Below are 20,885 nucleotides of genomic sequence, written 5' to 3'. Positions count from 1 at the left end.
TGGTGAAGTTATCTCCGAGGTTCACCGTTCAGCCTGGGAGTGGACAGCCGTGTAAAAGCAAATGAGACTAACGAAGTACAGGAGTCCAGTGACAAGGGCCAGAAGGCAGAAGGGGACAAGGAAGCTGATGATAGGGAACCCAAGGTTGAGTAAGGATATTGTTGATGTGTTGTGAGATTGTTAACCATTGTGATAGGGCAACAATTGTAGTAACTTTTAAATGAGAAACTATTTTGTTCTGTAAGCCTTCATCTTAAGTGAGAATAACAGCACAATTGGAAGATGGTAGTAATGTCACTGAACTGTGCATGCAGAAATTTTTGAAATGGTGTATTTGGCTATGTGTATTTTCACCAAAAAAAAAAGGTTGAGAAGGGAGAGGGTTGACATGTTGTGTGGTTATTAACCAATGTCATAAAACAATATGTGTGCTACTTTTTCATAGAAACTATTTGTTCTGTAAGCCTTCACCTGAAGTACAATTAAAAAATAATAATAATAAATTAAGTAATAACTTAAAAAAAACAGTTGTATTCCTATACACCAACAAGGAGAACTTCAAAAAGAAAATGAGGAAAACAATACCATTTATAATAGCCCCTACAAAGATAAAATACTTAGAAATAAATGTAACCAGGGTCGTAAAAGACCTATACAAAGAAAACTACAAAACACTATTGCAGGAAACTAAAAAAGACCTGTGTAAATGGAAAACTATACCATGCTCATGGATAGGAAGACTCAACATTCTGAAAATGTCAATTCTACCCAAAGCGATCTACAGATATAATGCAATCCCAATGTAAATACCAATGGCATTCATAAACAACATGGAAAAACTATTCACCTACTTTATATGAAAAAGAAAGAGACCCCAGATAAGCAAAGCATTATTGAAGAAAGAGAACAAAGTAGGAGACCTCACACTACCTGATCTCAGAACTTAACTATAGAGCCACGGTCATCAAAACATCCTGGTACTGGTAGCAAGACAGGCACATAGACTAATGAAACAGAATTGAGAAACCAGATGTAAATCCACCCACCTATGGTCAGCTGATCTTTGACAAAAGACCAAATTCCAATAAATTGGAAAAAGACAGTCTTTTTAACAAATAGTACCGGCAAAACTGTATGTCCATCTGTAAAAAAAAAAAAAAAAGAAACAGGACCCATACCTTACACCATACGCAAAACCCTAACTCAAAATGATCAAAGACCTGAATATAAAACCTAAAACAATAAAAATCATGGAAGAAAAAGTAGAGACAATGCTAGAGGCCCTAATAGATGGCATGAATGCAAAGGAAACTATAAATAATAGTGTACAAACACCAGAAGATAAACTAGGTAACTGGGAGCTTAGTTCCTAAAAATTAAACACTTATGCTTATCAAAAGACTTCATCAAAACAGTAAAAAGAGAACCTAGAGACTGGGAAATATCCCACAAGAGTGTAATCTCTGGAATCTATAGAATACTTCAGCACTTCAGCAACAGAAAGACAACCCAATTAAAAATCGGGGAAAGGATATGAACAGACACTTCAATAAAGATCATATTCAGGTGGCTAACATGAAGAAATGCTCGCCAATCATTAGCCATTAGAGAAATGCAAATCAGAACTACAATGCATTACCATCTCACCCCAACATTACTGGCACTAATCAAAAAAAACAGAGAATAACAAATGTTGGACAGGTTGCAGAGAGGTTGGAACTCTGATACACTGCTGGTGGTAATGTAAAATTGTACAACCGCTATGGAAAACGATATGGTGCCTCCTTAAAAAGCTAGAAATAGAAATACCATACAATCCAGCAATTCCACTCCTAGGAATATATCCTAGAGAAATAAGAGCTGTCACAAGAATATACATATGCACACCTATGTTCATTGCAGCATTATTCACAATAGCAGCAAGCTGGAAAAAAGTGCCCATCAACAGATAAATGGATAAACTGTTACCTACACACAGTGGAATACTACACAATGACAAAGAACAGTGGTGAATCTGCAAAACATCTCACAACATAGGTGAATCTGGAGAGCATTATGCTGAGTGAAATAAGTCAATCACAAAAGTACAATTATTGTATGAGACCACTATTATAAAAACCCAAGAAAAGATTTACACAAAGTAAAAAATAATCTTAGATGGTTAACAGAGAAGAGATGGGTGGGGAGGGGAAATCACTAACTAGATAGTAGAAAGTTAACTTTGGTGAAGTGAAAGAGAACACACAGCACAATTTGACCAAGGCAAAGTCATAGAAGCTTCCTAGACACATCCAAACACGTTGAAGGACTGAGTTGGGGGGCCAAGAGCTGGGGACCATGGTCTCGGGGGACACCTAGCTCAGTTGGCATAACTTAGTTCATCAAGAAAATGTTTTATGTCCTTATTTTGGTGAGTATCTCATCTGAGGTCTTAAAAGCTTGCGAATGGCCATCTAAGATACATCTACTGGTCCCATCACATTCGGAGCAAAGGAGAATAAAGAAAACCAAAGACACAAGGAAGATATTAGTCCCAAGGACTAATGGACCACATGAACCACAGCCTTCAGCAGCCTAAGCCCAGAAGAACTAGATGGTGTCAGCTACCACCACCAACTGCTATGACATGGGTTCACAATAGTGGGTCCTGGACAAAGCAGGAGAAAAATGTAGAATAAAATTCAAATTAACAAAAAAAGACCAGACTTACTAGTCTGACGGAGACTAGAGGACCTCTCGAGACTATGTTCCCTGAACACCCTGCTAACTCAGACCTGAAGCCACTTCTGAAGTCCACCTTTCAGCCAAAGATTAGACAGACGTATAAAACCAACAATAAATAACACATGTGAGTAACATGCATCTTAGTTCAGTCACGTATACAAGACCAAATGGGCAGCATCTGTCGGAAAACAAAGATGATAAGGCAATAAGGGACAAGAAAACTGTATACAAATGGACACGGAGAACCCAGGGTGGAAAGGGAAATGGGGAGCCTGCTGACACATTGTAGGGATTTCAAACAATGTCACAAAACAATTTATGTATAAATTTTTTGATGACAAACTGATTAACATTGTAAACTTTCACCTAAAACAATATATACATAGAATTCTCAAGGAGATGCAACAAAAGTGTTAAAACAGATTTTTAGAACTGCAAAATCATGTCAGAATTGGAAAACTAAGCAAGAGAGCTAACAAAGAAAAGGAATTAAAGGAACAGATAAAGAAGGGATGATAGAGCAGAACTTGTCATTGTTGGGTGCCCTAGAGTCGGTTCCAACTCATAGCGACCCTGTGTACAACAGAACAAAACACTGCCCTGTCCTGCGCCATCCTCACAATCTTTGCTTTCTTTGAGCCCATTGTTGCAGCCGCTTTGTCAGTCCATCTCTCTGAGGGTCTTCCTCTTGTTTGCTGACCCTCTACTTTACCAAGCATAATGTCCTTCTCTAGGGACCGATCTGATAACATGTCCAAAGTAGGTAAGACCAAGTCTCACTATCCTTGCTTCTAGGGAGCATTCTGGCTGGACTTCTTCCAAGACAGATTTGTTTGTTCTTCTGACAGTCCATGGTACAGTCAATATTATTCACCAACACCATACATAATTCAAAGGGATCAATTTTTCTTCGATCTTCCTTATTCATCATCCAGTTTTCGCATGCATATGAGGCAATTGAAAATACCATGGCTTGGGTCAGGTGCACCTTCATCCTCAAGATCACACCTTCGTATTTTAACACGTTAAAGAAGTCTTTTGCAGCAGATTTACCCAGTGCAATACGTCTTGATTTCTTGACTGCTGCTTCCATGGTGTTGATTGTGGATCCAAGTAAAATGAAATCCTTGACAACTTCAATCTTTTCTCCATTTGTCGTGATGGTGCTTATTGATCCAGTTGTAAGGATTTTTGTTTTCTTTATGTTAAGGTGTAATCCATGCTGAAGGCTGTTTTTGATCTTCATCAGTAAATGGTTTAAGTCCTTCACTTTCAGCAAGCAAGGTTGTATCATCTGCATATCATAGGTTGTTAATGGGTTTTCCTCCAATCCTGATGCTGCTTTCTTCATAAAGTCCAACTTTTCAGATTATTTGCATAACATACAGATTGAATACGTATGGTGAAAGGATACAATCCTGACTCACACCTTTTCTGATTTTGAACCATGCAATATCCCTTTGTTCTGTTCAAACAACTGCCTGCTCATCTATGTACAGGTTCCACATGTGCACAACTAAGTGTTTTGGAATTTCCATCTTCACAATGTTATGATCCACACAGCTGAATGCCTTTGCATAGTCAGTAAAACACAGGTAAAAATCTTTCTGATATTCTCTGCTTTCAGCCAAGAGCCATCTGACATCAGAAATGATAATCGCTCGTTCCACCTCCTCTTCTGGCGTTTTTGAATTACCATGTTTTTATGCAGATAACACATGCCTTCTGTGTTTGTTTGCCAGCTACACTCCCCTCGCCCAGTAAGTACTTTCAGAAGCACGCTATGCTTTTTTTTCCCACAACAACATGTAAAAAAAAAATTCCCACCGCCACTTATGAAAATACACCATGGGGGAGGACACAATTGGCAAACAAACATACAAGTCACAGATTATTAGGGTAAAAATACAGTATCTTTGGCATAATTTTACTTACATGTGACATTAATGATAGTGTTTGATAATTTCTGCATTCTGTTGGATCACCTTTCTTTGGAATGGGCACAAGTATAGATTTCTTCCAGTTGTTTGGCCAGGTAGCTGTCTTGCTAGTTTTTTTGCATAGACGAGTGCTTCCAGCCTTGCATCCATTTGTTGAAACATCTCAATTGGTATTCTGTCAATTCCTGGATCCTTGTTTTTCAGCTTGAGCATGGGCTTCTTCCTTCAGTATCATCCGTTCTTGATCATATGCTACCTCCTGAAATGGTTGAACATCAACCATTTCTTTTTGGTACAGTGACTGTGTATTCCTTCCATCTTCTTTTGATGATTCCTGCATCATTCAGTTTTTTGCCCGTAAAATCCTTCAGTATTGCAACCCAAGCCTTCAAGTTTTTCTTCAGTTCTTTCTGCTTGAGGAAAGCTGACTGTGTTCTTCCTTTTGGTTTTCTAACTCCAGGTCCTTGCACATGTCATTTTAATACTTTGTCTTCTTGAGCTGCCCTTTAAAATCCTCTTTTACTTCATCATTTCTTCCTTTTGCTTTAGCTACTCTACATTCACGCACAAGTTTCAGAGTCTCTTGAGATATCCATTATGGTCTTTTTTTTTTTTTTTTTCTCTGTCTTTTAATGATGTTTTGCTTTCTTCACGAATGATCCTTGATGTCATTCCACAAGTCATCTGGTCTTCGGTCATTAGTGTTCAGTGCATCAAATCTATTCTTGAGATGGTCTCTAAATTCAGGTGGGATATACTCAAGGTTGTACTTTGGCTCTCACGGACTTGTTTTAATTTTCTTCAGCTTCAACTTGTACTTGCATATGAGCATTGATGGTCTGTTCTGCAGTCGGCCCCTGGCCTCGTTCTGACTGATGATGTTGAGCTTCTCCATCGTCTCTTTCCACAGATGTAGTAGATTAGATTTCTGTATATTTCATCTGATGAGGTCCACGTGTGTAGTCTTCCTTTACGTTGTTGAGAAAAGGTATTTGGAATGAAGAAGTCATTGGTCTTGCAAAATTCTATCATGCGATCTCCAGCATTGTTTCTATCACCAAGGCTTTATTTTCCAGCTACCAATCCTTCTTTGTTTCTCACTTTCACATTCCAGGCACCAGTAATTATCAATGTACCTTGATTGCAGTTTGATCAATTTCAGACTGCAGAAATTGGTAAAAATCTTCAGTTTCTTCGTCTTTGACATTAGTGTTTGGTGCATAAATTTGAATAATAGTCATATTAACTGGCTTTCCTTGTAGGAGTGTGGATATTATCCTATCACTGATAGCGTTGTATTTCAGGATAAATCTTGAAATGTTCTTTTTGACAATGAATGTGACACCATTCCTCTTCAATTTGTCGTTCCCACCATGTAGACCATATGATTGTCTGACTCAGAATGGCTAATATCAGTCCATTTTAGCTCACTAATGCCTAGGATATCAATCTTCAGGTGTTCCATTTCATTTTTGACAACTTCCAATTTTCCTTGATTCATACTTTGTATATTCCATATTCCGATTATTAATGGATATTTGCAGCTGTTTCTTCTCATTTTCAGTCATGCCACATCAGCAAATGAAGGTCCCAAAAGCTTTACTTCATCCATGTCATTAACATCAACTCTACTTTGAGGAGGTAGCTCTTCCCCAGTTGTATTTTAAGTGTCTTCTACCCTGAGGGGCTCATTTTCCGGTGCTATATCAGGCAGTGTTGCACTGCTGTCCATAAGGTTTTCACTGGCCACTTTTTTTCAGAAGTAGATCTCCAGATCCTTCTTCCTAGTCTGTCTTAGTCTGGAAGCTCTGCTGAAACCTGCCCATCATGGGTCATTCTGCTAGTATTTGAAATACCAGTGGCATAGCTTCCCGCATCGCAGCAACACACAGGCCACCACAGTACGACAAATTGACAGACAAGTGGTGGACCAGAACTTAACCAGAACTGAATTAAAACCTGAAACTTCAAATTAAAAAGTTGACACTGTGTCCCAGACATGGTTGATGAAAAAGACACACACATATCCTGATAAGTTTTCTTAAGTGTAAAGGGGGGGTGGGGGGGCAAACAAACCCAGGTCTCTGGAACTCCAAAGCCTATTCTGTTTTTGGCTATATATACTAGAAATCTATTTAAGAGGCGTCAGATAAACAAAGATCTTACAAAGTATAATTTTCCTTTGGCTCGTGTTTTAAATACTACTTAACTGTGCACATGAACCTTTACCATTTTTAGGGTTTAAACATTTTTGATTGTTGATAGAACCTACCTAGACTTAGATTTCCTGAACTCTTCAAGTTTATGAATGTGATTAGTTTCATCATAACCCTGCACTAATGTTTGAAACCCTAAAGTATGGAATTTTTGTTTTACAGGCCTGTGGGCTTTCTCCTAGAGATGTTACCACCATTAAGCTACTCAATGAAACTAGAGACATGTTGGAAAGGTACGTATACTGCATACTGCATGTAACAGGAAAAAATGTGTTTCTCCTTTGAATGTGCTTATGTTCATTTTTTAATTTTTTATGAACAACATATTCAGCATAATATTATGTTAAAATTAAATTTTTAATCTATTCCCCTGCTGTTAGGTATGATTTTTATACCTAAACTATTGGTTCCCTTATTATGGTAGTGGAAGAAGTCTTGTTGACCCACTTTTCCAACCTGGAGATTCTGATACGCTGTTTGAGGGGCTGGACGGTAGTTAGCATTTGTATTTTAATAAAAGCTCTCCAGAGGAATTCTGGTATACCCAGTGTATGCTGGTAAATGTTTAACAGCTGGCTGAGAGAGGGGGCAGCCATAAAATTCTTGCCAATTTCTGTGGTGTTAAAACTCCCACACAGCAGAATTCAGGTTACCACCTTGAAGTCACTGAATGCAGAGTGGGGAGGAGATGTGCACAGTCAGCTCTTGAAAGACAGCTCCAGCTAATCCTCACACATACACACACACTCCATCCGGAGAACTACTCCCCTATAATGTTTCTAAAAACTTTGAGTGATAGAAGTTCCACATCTTCTCTAAAAGAAGTATTTCTCTTTTAAATCACCCAAAAGAGAGCTGAGCTGTTGTAATGGAGAAAGCACCAGCTTATGTACCCGAAGACCTAGATTCAATGTTGGCTCTCCTGTTTATAAGCTGTTAAAACTTTGTTGAGCTTTTTAAACTCTTTGAGGTAGTTTTATCATTGTAAAGTATGAGTAGTAATATTTGTCCTACCCACTTTTATCATAAGTGATAAAAATATCAAAGTCCCTTTTAAATTAAAAGTACTGTATATCTCCTTGGGATAATTTAAGTCTATTTTCTCAAGTTCCCATATCTGAGATAATTATATACCCTCAATAATTTTTTCATGATCTTGAATAAAATCAGCAAATATTTAGGTTAATTCAGCTACTGAATCCACTGTCTGAATTCATCAAGTCTTCTTCAACTTCAAAATTCAACTTCAAAATCCTGATTTTCTAGACTAGCGATCTCCACTTTTTTTCTTATTCATTCAGATTTCCACTAGTCCACTCCTTGAAGCTCTAGAAAAGGTCATCAGTGATCTTTTGCCAAGTCCAGTGAACCCGTATGTTCACCTTGCTTGTCCTTTCTCTGATATTTGACACTGTTGACCAAGCCTTTCTTAAATTCAATTCTCCAATGGCTTCCATGACAATGTAATCTCCTATTTTTTCTCCTAACTCTCAGATTATTTCGTTTTAGGTTCTTCAATCTCTATCTTTCTTTAAACATTAGTGCTTCCCAGGTATTTATTCTTTTTTATCCTCATACTGCTCTAAGCAATTTTGTATACTCACATTGCTTTTACTACTGTTGGTATGTTAATAACTTCCAAATTTATAGCCTTAGCCCTGTCCACTCCTATGAGCTGGTCTGGATTGAAATTTCTTCATGTCAAAGATAAAACTAATTTGTTCATTTACTTATTTATCTTACTCAGTTTTTTATCCATCAAATACTTATTGACCATTTATGGTATATTAGTCACTGTTCTAGATGCTAGAAAATGTCAAGTAAGTTTAATTTCATTGATGAAAAATAAAGCAGGTTAAGGAGCTAGAGCGTGAACAGGATGCTGTTTTTGAGAAGGTGGTCAGAAGTGGCCTCTCCAAGATATTATTTGAACAGAGACATGAATGTTCTGTGGGTATGAACCATACAATCAGGGAGAAGATGGTTCTAGGCACGACAGGTGCAGAGATGCTAATGCTTGGCTTGTTCAGTGAACAGCAAGGAATCCAATATGCTGGAGCACAGTTAGCCGTGAAGAGTGATAGGGAAATGAGATTGGAGAGGCAGCAGGGGACTAGATGATGTTGGGTCTTATAGACCATAAGGAATTTGTTTGTTTTTTTTTATTCTGAATTTTATGGGAAGCCGTTGGAAAGTTTTGAGTGGAATAATGACATGGTCTGTGTTTATAAAGGATCTCTCTCTCTCTCTTACTGCTCTATGGTAAATTAGCTATAAAGAGACAAGAATGCCATCAGGGAGCCAATTTTAAGAATTGCAGTAGTCTGAGCAAGAGATAACTGTAGCTTGGACTGGGTGGTAACAGTGGCGGTAATTACAAGTGATCAAATTATGGATTTATTTTGAAAGTTGAACCAAGAGTATTTATTTAATTTGATATGGGTTATAAAAGAGGAGGCATTGGGGCTGGGTATTGGGAGTTGCCATGTTTTGACCATGTTAAGTTTGAGGTGTTTATGATGTATTCAAGTGGATATGTCTATTCACAATTGAATAAGCAAGTCTGGAACACAAGGAAGATTTCAAGGATAAAGATAAATATTTGGGAGTCATCAGCTTATAGATGGTATTAGGAAAAGATAGAGACTAGAAGAGGACTGAGTCAGCATTTAGAGTTTGGGAAGGGGAGAAAGAGCCAGCAAAGGAGACTGAACAGTGGTGGCCAGTGAGATAGAAAAAAACAGCAGAAGAGGGAGGTGTTCTGTAAGATGATTGAAGAAAATGTTTCAAGAAGAAGAGTATAATTAGTTGGGTCAAATGCTAATGAAAGGTCAAGTAAGATAAGGTGTGAGAAATGACCATCAGATGTGTCAAGATGGAGGTCGTTTGGTGATCTTGTTAAGAAGTTTCAGTGGAGCAATGGAGATGAAAACTTGATTGAAAAGAACAAGAGTTGAGAAGTATAGACAATGAGTATGTACAACTGTTTTAAGAAGTTTTGCTTTGAGAGTTACAGAGAATCGGGTAGTATTTGGAATTGAATGTGGGATCCAGAAAGTTTTGTTTTTGTTTTTGTTTTTTAAGCATTTTTAAACAGCATTTTACTAGGCTGTAAACTCTATGAGATCATGAATTTTTGTCTGTTTAGTTCATCGAAGTATTGTCAGTTCCTAGAACAGCATGTAGTGAATGCTCAGTAAGTACGTACTGCATTGAACTGATAGGAGAGGGAGAATTGACATAGGAAAGCAGAATAGTTATGAAACCAAGGACCTTTAGTAGGAGAGAGGCATGGAATTCAATACACAGTAGAAAGGTCAGCTCTAGGAGTCTCAGGAGAGATGGCTGAGGGTAGGTACAGATACGTGTAAGTAGGTAGATGTGGTGGGGCAAGTGTGTGAAAGTTTTCTTCTAATTGCTTATATTTTATTGTATGTATGAAAGAGGAAGCAAGATCACTTAATTCAAAAAACCACCTTTGTTTCTTTCAGTGGTCTAATTGAATCCAATTTAATAAGAAGAATAAAAATTGACATTTTCTGAGAGCTTATTAAAAGAGGCTCTGGTAGCGCAGTAGTTAAAGCACTCAGATGCTAACCAAAAGGTTGGTGGTTCGAACCTACCAGCCGCTTTGCGGGAGAAAGATGTGGCAGTCTACTTCCATAAAGATTTACAGCCTTGGAAACCCTATGGGACAGTTCTATTCTGTCCTGTAGGGTTGCTATGAGTCACAATCAACTTGATGGCACTGAGTTTTTTGTTGTTGTTTTTGAGAGCTTATTTTGCTCCAAGCACTTTCTGTACTGCTTTACATATCTTAACTCATTTAATCCTTACAATAACCCTAAGAGGTAAGTATTATGATGATCTTTTCTTCAGTTTCTATCCCTGTATCATTCCCACCACCCCCTTGGGCCCTACCATATTTCATTTAAAAGAGAACCAAAGGTGTTAAACATAAATTTACCAAATGACCCAGCAGTTTCACTCCTAGGTATATACCCAAGAGAAATGAAGACGTACGTCCACACAAAACTTATTCACAAATGTTCATAGCAACATTATTCACAATAGCCAAAAAGTGAAAATAATTCCACATGTTTGTCAATTGGTGAATGGATAAACAATAGAACCCTCTTCAGCAATAAAAAAGGAATGAGCCATTGATACGTGCTACAGCATAGGTGAACCTCAAAATCGTTATGTTAAGTGAAAGAAGCCACACACAAAAGACCACGTATTACATGATTCTGTTTATATGAAATATCCAGAAAATCTATAGTGACAGAAAGTAGATTAGTGGTTGCCTAGGTGTGGAGGTAGGATGGAAATTGACTGCAAATGGTAACGAGGAATCTTTTGGGGGGTGATGAAGTATTCTAAAATTGAATTGTGGTGATGGTTGCACAAGTATGTAAATTTACTAAAAATTACTGATTTGTACACTTAAAAGAGGTGAATTTTATGACATAAATTCTACCTCAATAAAGCTGTTTAAAAAGAAAACTAAAGAAAAAAGGCAGATTGACAGGGACACATACTAATTGACTAAGGAAGCTGAACATAGCTAGGCATTTTCTATCTTTCATAATACTCTTATATGCTATTCTTTCTATCAAAGAGCTTTTATAAGGTATTAACATGGTGTAATAAAAGCCTGAACTTTAAGATCAAAAAGGTCTGGTTTCAAATTCTAGCCCCTCACTACCTAATTACAGACTTTTGGGCAGTTTCTCTCAAATCTTTAGTTCCCCATCTGTATACGATAATACATGTGAGAGTTGAAACTCAGTGGAACTGCCTTGTTTTTCCAGGTCTCACAAGTTTTCCACCTTTGACAGGGTGCAGTCTTACCATTTTTCTGTCGCTGGTTTTATCGGAAAATATTTTAGTTTTCCCTCTCTAACAGGTCTCTGCCTTACAGTGTCCGGCTTTCGCAGGTTTTACTGTAATGTTTTCTACCTCCTTGGAATATTATGGTAGAGTGTGCAAAGCAAACCAGTAATCTGACAGTGACTATAAGAGGATTCAAGAGTGCCTCAAGAAAAGTAATACTATTAATATTTTTAAAAATACATTGTACAAAGTGCTAATATAAGAAAATCTAGAAAAATGGATGAATATTGTCTTTGTGTTGTGCTTCTTTGTGAATTCTTTTTTGTGTTAATTTTTTAATTGACTACTTGATGTATTTATATAATGTTTTAGAGTTTAAAAACTAGATTTTGACTAGAAATGTTGGTGGCTGTCAAAGGCAGCCACATAGTTATTGAACTTTTTCTCTTCCTTTAAGAATCTAAAAACTAATTTATGCTTCTTATTTTACATAGTCCAGATTTTAGTACAGTTTTGAATACCTGTTTAAACCGAGGTTTTAGTAGACTTCTTGATAACATGGCTGAGTTCTTTCGACCTACTGAGCAAGACCTGCAACATGGTAACTCCATGAATAGGTAAGATAACATATAAAAATGATAATCTGATGAACGCTCTGAAAAAAAGATGCTTTGGATATGTTTCATTTATGTTGCAAGTAATAAAATATCTTAGGGGATAAATTTGTGTGTCTCATTTTTCAACAAATTAAACTCTGTTAAGCCAATAACTTATTTATTAGTAGAAGCTTCTTCTAGATTCAATATTAAAACTTGCATTTTTTCCACTTTGTTATAAAGCTACCTTCCTATAAATCCTGTTATAAACCTACCTTCCTATAAATCAAATTCCAGGTTTTTTTTTTTATTCTTTAGAATACAAAACCGACAATGTACTAACATTTTAATGTATTCTCTAATATTATTCCAATACTGCATGCCATAATGAACACACATAATTCAATACTTTGGTCATTGCAATAATTAGGCCTTCTTGTTATAGATTCTCATTTTATGAATTATCTTTCTTCTATAAATACATAAATTTATTCATTTTCAGCCCTTATTATATAGGGTTGGAGATATTTAGTACAATTGTTAGTAATTTTAATCATAACCATTATTACTAAGTCATGGACTCATGCTGCCAAAATGTATCTTAGTGTTTTATTATATCTTTATCATCTCAATGTGAGCATCCTTGAACTCAAATTAGAATTTACATACTTCAGGAACTCTGTTTTCAGTTTTTATATTAAACTCAGAAAGTAATAGGCATTAAATCAGTGTTGACTGGCTATAAATTATTAAATCTTAAAATTAGGGAAACAATAACTGATATGCAATCTGTATGTGCAGTACCCAGTTTAATTCTTAAATACATAGAGCAAGACATTGTTTGTCCAACTATATGGGGCCCTTCTTTATTGTATAGGAAAGAATAATTTAAAATTAACATTGAGCATTTGGAATGGTTAGAGCCTTAAAAGTTATTTTCTGAAGCAATTTAAATATTACCCTAAAATCTTCTTTAGTGATTTATAGAAAAATTAATTTCAGCCCAAGACCAGTCTTATATACTCTCTACATCAAGGTGCTCCCAATTAGCAAGATTTCACTCTAATCCGTACCTAGCAAGTTATTTGTTATTATTAGTAGTTCCAATCTGTATCTAACAATTTATCACCCAAGAAGTGATAAATAATTGTAATAGTCGTTTTAACATGAAAAAATATTTGGTGTTTTACACTGTGGAATTATAAAAGTTGCCCTACAATTGTATCAGCTGTTAATAGTCTTCCTTTTCTAAACTCCATTTTCTATACCTTCATGTAGAACCTACATGTGCTACATTAAATTGTAGTTTTATTGCTCAGTTACATTTTAGGTCTCCTGTGAAAATTAAAGACTATCTTACGCCCTTTTATATCTCTATACACAAAGTAAGCACTCAGTAAATATTTTCTAAGTTTATTTCATACCTATAACCAACTTCATGCTCGATGATCAAAGAGGCAAAAATATCATTATTTATACATGCTTTGTCAATTCTGAACCCTCAAGAGGATCAACCAAAAAATTATTCAAACTAATAAAAACTCAAATAATGCATATTGTTGTTGTTTGGTACCGTCGAGTCCATTCCAGCTTATAGCGACCCTATGTGCAACAGAACAAAACACTGCCTGGTCCTGTGCCATCCTCACAATCATTGCTGTGTTTGAGCCCATTGTTGCAGCCACTGTGTCAGTCCATCTCACTGAGGGTCTTCCTCTTTTTCGCTGACCCTCTACTTTACCAAGTATGATGTCCTTCTCCAGGGACTGGTCCCGCCTGATAACACGTCCAAATATGCTTCTAATGAGCGTTCTGACTGTACTTCTTCCAAGACAGATTTGTTCATTCTTCTGGCAGTGCCTGGTATGTTCAGTACTCTTCACAACACCGTAATTCAAAGGCATCAGTTCTTTTTCGGTCTTCGTCATTGTCCAGCTTTCACATGCGTATAAGGCAATTGAAAACCCTATGGCTTGGGTCAGGCACACCTTAGTCCTTAAAGTGACATCTTTGCTTTTTAACACTTTAAAGAGATCTTTTGCAGCATATTTGCCCAATGCATATTACATATACGTACAATATAACGTGTGTATATTCATCTATTTTTTTAAAGAAAACCCTTTCAGTTGAGTCAATTCCGACTCATAGCAACGCTATAGGACAGAGTAGAACTGCCCCATAGGATTTCCAAGGAGCGGCTGGTGGATTCGAACTGCTGACCTTTTAGTTAGCAGCTGAGCTCCTTAACCACTGCGCCACCAGAGCTTCTATTAATCTATACATAATGAATATTTAAAAATCAACAGCTCCCAGTAATAACCCAATAGAAAATATAATGGATGAAGATCTCACCTGTAAGGAGAGTGATACAAATCTAAAGTATGAATATAGATATAAAAATCCAAAATAAAATACTAGCAAATGAAATCCAGAAATATACAACAATAAATGCAGTATTTGTTTTTTTATTATACAAGTATGATGATAGATATTTTTCAGAACACTACCGCATTGAATTCTTAAAATAACCCTAGGAAATAAGTACTAGTATTTTCCTCATTTTACATATGAGGAAACAGACACAGAAATTAAGTAACTTCAGGTCAGCTGACTAGCAAGGAGTAAAGCCAGATGTTAAATCATTTCTGTCTGACATTAGAGCCCACAATTTTTAATCATTATACTGTGGCACATGACCAATTAGGGTTTATTTTAAGAAGGTAAGGAGGGTTAAAACATTAAGAAACTATTATGTTAATCCATAACATTAATAAGTTAATAGGAAAAAAAAAATCTTCAATGCTGCTGAAAAGACATTCAATAGAACTGAATTATCTATTATTGATAAAATATTTTACTCAAAAACATACTTTGTATCATAAAGGAAGATTTTAAATTTAAAGTAAATATCATACTTACTGATAAAACACTAGAAAGGTTTCCATTAAATTCAAAAACAATATGAAGATGGTCACTGTTGACATATTTATTCAGCATTGTTCTATAGTTCTTACCAACACAGTAAGGTTAGAAGACCAGTTTTGAGAACCAAAGCAGAAGGCCACTGGTTTTTGTATTTTTATCTTGCAGATAGACAACTTACCAAACATCCGTACTACTTCTGATCTTCTACGTTAAATTCATCTCATATTCAAAAATTGATACCATTTTTGGAAAGAGAAAAAATAATTATTGTTATATGAAGATGTCACGATTGTATACTTAGAAACTGTAGATCAAAACAAGCTTTGTAATCAATATTGATGCAAATGGCATATTGTTTGCAATATATATGTCATACAAAGAGATTAATTATATATACAAAACTTTACACATCAATCAAGGAATGAAATACCCAGAGAAATAAATGGTCCAAGGACACGAACAGATAATCCACAAAAGAGAAGATAAAAATGGCCAGTTTGTTCGCTCATCTAACATCTGTGTATCACACACCTGCTATGTATCAGGCCAAGTACTAGGTCTCTGTCCTCATGGATCTTACAGTTTAGTAGGGGAAATAGACTGTAAACATGAGTCAGAATTGACGGCAACAGGTTGTTTTATAGTGAGTTTTGTAAAGGAACATTAAACATACAATGGAGACCTAGAACAAATGTGGAAAATCAAGCAAAGTTTCTCTGAGGAAATAACATTTGAACTGAGAACTAAAAGATGGTTAGCTATTAGGTGAGGCCTTGAAGTAGAGTGAAGCAATTGACATCCTAGGTAGAAACCACAGCATGGGCAAAGCCTTTGCAGACTGGAAGAAGAATGGTGTGGTGGTGGAATAATAGATGGAACCAAGGAAAAAGTAGTGTCAGCTAAAGCTGGAGAATTTGACAGGTTACAAATTCTGGTTATGCTGAAGACGCTGGGAAACCACAGAAGGGTTTTGAGCAGGAAAGTGACATGATGGAATTAATGTAGAATCACACTGATACTTTATGGGGAAAGAATTGTGAAAATGGGGTTTGGGGTAGAGCATAGGATTAGATGAATGAAGACTCTTATTGACTCGACAAGTATGTATTGAACACTCACTATGCACCTGATACTTTAATGAGTAATACAGTGAGTAAGATAGACATGGTACCTAACTTCATGATCTTCTGTGATAGAGGGCTAGAGAGACAGCAAACAAGTAAACAAAATAATGACATTTTGAAAAGTGCTATAAAGTTACCATTTTTCATGTTTTTTAAAGGAAATTTCTAGTGTAATTCCAAATTTAAATGAAATTTCTAGTGTAACTCCGAGTCTGTCTTGATTTTTTAATGTAATAAGACTGAGTCTGCAACCCACCCACAAAAATTAGTTGTCATTTAACAGTTATATATCATACACAGTCACACATATATTTACTTATTTATTAATCCAACAAATGTTTTTGAACACTTGCAAGTTAGAAGGCCTGCTGTAGTTCAGGGAAGAGATAATGGTTAGCTTGGACTAGGTTTGGTGATCAGGAGAAGTAGGTATGTTTAAGAAATATTTAGCATTTGTGGAGGAATTCATTATAGGCAGGAGAAGGAAGAGGCAAGGATAACTCCCAGGTTTCCAGCTTATCCAGCTTAATAGATAATAGTACGGTTCACTGGGGTAGAAGGGGAAAAAAAAACTTTGCTAGTAGAGAAATACAGACTAAAACTGTGAGATACCATTTTCACCTCTCAGACTTCAAGGATTAAAGGAAAAGAATGCTCAGCATAGAAAGAAGGCACGATGGAGCAGGTATCATCACACACTGCTAAAGCAGCAGAAAACATTTGGTGATACACCTTATAAGTCTTAAAAACATCCATACCTTTTGACGCAGTAGTTCCATGTCTATTTACATAAAGAGTTATTTGTACTGAGGGAAATTAGGCAAAAACTTAAGTGTCCAACTCGGGGGAATTGATGATATATAGTCACAGCTAGAGGGTGAATTACTATATAACCTTGAAAAATAATCAGAAAAAAAACTGAAAGAATTTTTAATAAGATGTAAAAATGTTCATATTAAAGACTCCAAACAGTGTATTTAGGGGGAAAGCAGTAGTTTTTTGGTTAAAAGATACAGCAAAAAGCATATATGTTATGGGTATATAGTATGCATCTTAGGAGCCCTGGTGGCACAGTGGTTAAGCATTCAGCTGCTAACCAAAAGGTTGGCAGTTCAAACCAACCAGCGGCTCCGAGGGAGAAAAGACCTGGTGATGTGCTCCTGTAAAGATTACAGCCTAGGAAACCCTGTAGGGCAGTTCTTCTCTGTCATATAGGGTCCCTATGAGTCTGAGTCGACTAAATGGCATGCAACAATGACCTGTGTGTGTATGTAATTACAGAGAGGATTAACCGTGATGTCAATTATAGGTCTTATTTCTAGGTGATAGGATTATATGTGAGTTTTATTTTTAGTTCATTTCTGTGCATAATGATTCTGTATAACTTTTATAATTAAAATGTTAAATTTCTATAAGGTAATTTCAGAAAATAATTATTACTGTGATGATTTTCCAGTCTTTCCAGTGTCAGCTTGCCTTTAGCTAAGATAATCCCAATAATAAATGGACAGATCCATTCAGTGTGCAGTGAAACACCTAGTCATTTTGTTCAGGTAAGAAGAAAGCCCTGGGGTATTGTATTTTTGGTTGTCTCCATGTTTGTCTAAAATAAAATTACGTTTCTCTCCTGTGTTGTTTCTTCTATTAAAAAAAAAAAAAAACGAGTAATAATGTATCATGGCAAATTTATGAGGTTGGGAGTACCTTCCCCCGTATTATAGCCCAACACCTGTTAGACTGCATTTGAGTCCAGATACATTCTAGTAGTCAGTTGAATTTAGGTAGTGTTAATGTTTTACAGTAAACTGTGCTAATAAGAAGATTGCACTTTGAAGCAGGTCAATGATCCAGTTCCTCAAATTTTGAGGAAAACAAAAACGTGGAGAAATAAAGCATTTAGTAACGAATAAAATATTTACGATTAATAGCACATCAATAATATGCTCACAGACATTTTCATACTGCATGATAGTTGTGGAAGTTATTAGAACTGCCATTCATCTTGTTAATGAATGAATAAAGACGTAATATTGCTATATCATAAATTTGATCTTAAGAATTTTATATACCATTTTCAAATGAAAATGCGATTTCGCTTGGTGGTAAAGTGAAATCCTGCTAATGCTATTGCAGTTACCTACATTAATAATTGAAGAAAATGCTAGATTTCAGTTAGAGGTTAGTGAAAATAAAGGTGTAATATTTTTCCTTATCTTTACATTCACAGCCCTCTTGGGGGATTAAGAACCCTTGCTGGAAAGTGTATTTTATGTGTTGTTTGTATATGTATGTATATATAATATATGCACGTACTACATATACATATAAGATCATTTCGAAAATAATATACCTCGACCATGTCAGCTTCCAGCAAAAGTACTTTCAGTCTTCTACCTTTAGTATTTTACTTGTTTATTCAGCAAATACTTTTGTAGCATTTGACACACATAAAAATTCATTTGTAGACTTTTATTTTCTTCTTAAAGTCACACCTGAATTCTTAAACGATACCCACCATTCCTCGTGTAAGAACCTGGACAATAAATATCTCCTAGAACTTACCCTAAGGAAAAATATTTCTCTCATTAAGTGATGTACTTTTTGCCTTTAATGAACTTCCACAAAACTTGGAGCTAAATTCATTGCTTGATTGCAGACATGAATTCAGTGTATCTACACTTTTTATAAACTATAATATATTCTCTTCTTTGCTAGGATCTGTTGATGATGGAACAAGTGAAAGATTTTGCTGCTAATGTGTATGAAGCTTTTAGTACCCCTCAACAACTGGAGAAATAATTTTTCCTTCAAGAAAAACTACAGTGACATTCATTTACTTTTAAAAAAATACACTGAATAAATCAGCTACAGAGTAACAGTTTGTTACTGAAATGCCTAATAAAACCATCTTCTTAATCAAAGTCTTCATTTCATAATGAAATAGATTTATTTGGCATCTTAATATATATTTTTAAAGTCACCAACGGACCAGTTTTTGTGGGCATATCTGAGTATACATACAATGCAAATATCAGATTGGTAACAGTCTGTTACACCATGGATATTACTTCCAAACTGACTAAAAGCAACTGTATATACTTTTTTATATAATAAGGAGTGTCGTATACTTTGACAGTAATACTGAGGAAAAATCTGTTTGGGAAATGGGCCTAGGATGTATGAAGTTTGGGGAATATGCTATTTAATCGATCATAAACTTTACTAGACTGCAGTAAGTAGGAGTGAGTCAGACTTCTCCAATTACCTTTCAAGGGAATAAATTATTTGTCTCAAATATGTCTTGATGGAGGACTTTTCTTTTTATAAAAATCAGTGAATTTTAACAACCATGATCTGCTTTATTTTTCCTTTGCTGTTTAACAAACCTTAGAAAATTACGTATTGATTTAGAGGCTAAAATTGTGTTGATGCTATTTACTCACCATTGTTATTAACTACATAGTTTCATTCATTTGTATGTAAATAATTTTAGTAGTTTACTTTGTAGTAACTTTCAGCACAGTGAATATCTTATTGCAATAAAATATTTTAGTAAAATATGTTTTTGTTGAGTTAATACTTTTCAACCATTAATTTATTTGTCCCATAGCATTTTTGCTGTTATTTTGGAGAAGAGAATTCAGTAGTTTTCAAGCTTCGTTTTAACTGGTAATATATTTGTTGCTTTCTGTTAACTTGTTTGTTTAGAAAAAAGTAACATTACCTTCCAAAAAAATAGTAATTCCATTTTCTCTAAGAAGTCTATAGCTCTGCTATTTATAACAGTAATTATGATTAGGGCAGAAATAAATGAATCATTATGTATCATCAGATTATTAGATATATTTTCTGTAATAGCAGCCGACATAACCTATAGCTAAATAGGAGAAGGTAGAAAATGAACTGTGAAGTTCTCTTCAAAAGCCAGGCTAGGCCCAAAGCAGACTGCTAGGGAGTCTGTATCTAGAATGTTAAAAACAGGTGTGTGTAAAGGTGCAGAGGAGGGCAAGTGCTTCTTTCAAAATCTGACAGAATATAATGATACCGTTTCTAATAGGGTAAAAGAAAAGTTGCATTTTGGAAAATTAGTGATTGATTGTATGATAGGGAGTAGGAAGTACATCCCTCCCAGCAGCAGGAGCCCAGAATTTAATACAAGGAAAACTTAGACAACTGAAGTGACTGTGGAAGGACAGAAAGATGGTCAGATGAAAGGTATCACCTGGAATCATCTGCTTCTGGACAGTTGTGGCAGTTGAAGAGATGGCAGGGTTAAAAGCTCATGTGTTAGTAGTTAATCGGCCTTCGACATTATAGATTTGCCTTCTAATAGTGCAGTAGGAGCCCTCTTGTTTGGGACCCTTAGCTTTTGGGTTAATCCAAAAAGAAGAGTGTCATAAAAGTATAACACGCCCTTAGACATTTTAACTAAGATGTAAATATTGGTTTATTTGCCAGTTATTTAATGTAGGACCTTTCCTGCTTGTCGAGTATGGGTCACGTGATAAGTGTTTTCTAGTTGTA

At 35.7% G+C, this 20,885-nt stretch overlaps 1 protein-coding gene across 1 annotated transcript in view; it reads left to right on the top strand.

Annotated features, from left to right (window-relative positions):
- Positions 1–19,302, top strand: part of PEX3 (peroxisomal biogenesis factor 3) — a 64,263-nt gene extending 44,961 nt beyond the window's left edge. The window contains exons 9-12 of the mRNA XM_004368862.3: positions 7,043–7,113; positions 12,211–12,333; positions 17,818–17,914; positions 19,077–19,302. Of these exons, the coding sequence (XP_004368919.1) occupies positions 7,043–7,113; positions 12,211–12,333; positions 17,818–17,914; positions 19,077–19,160 (375 nt within the window). The 3' untranslated portion in view covers positions 19,161–19,302. The remainder of the gene's footprint in view (positions 1–7,042; positions 7,114–12,210; positions 12,334–17,817; positions 17,915–19,076) is intronic.
- Positions 19,303–20,885: the final 1,583 nt, after the last annotated feature.

The sequence above is a fragment of the Trichechus manatus genome, unplaced genomic scaffold, assembly GCF_000243295.1.
Source record: "Trichechus manatus latirostris isolate Lorelei unplaced genomic scaffold, TriManLat1.0 scaffold00002, whole genome shotgun sequence".
Lineage (NCBI taxonomy): Eukaryota > Metazoa > Chordata > Mammalia > Sirenia > Trichechidae > Trichechus > Trichechus manatus.
The sequence above is the reverse complement of the archived record's forward strand: the minus strand, read 5'-3'. Positions and strand labels throughout refer to the sequence as shown.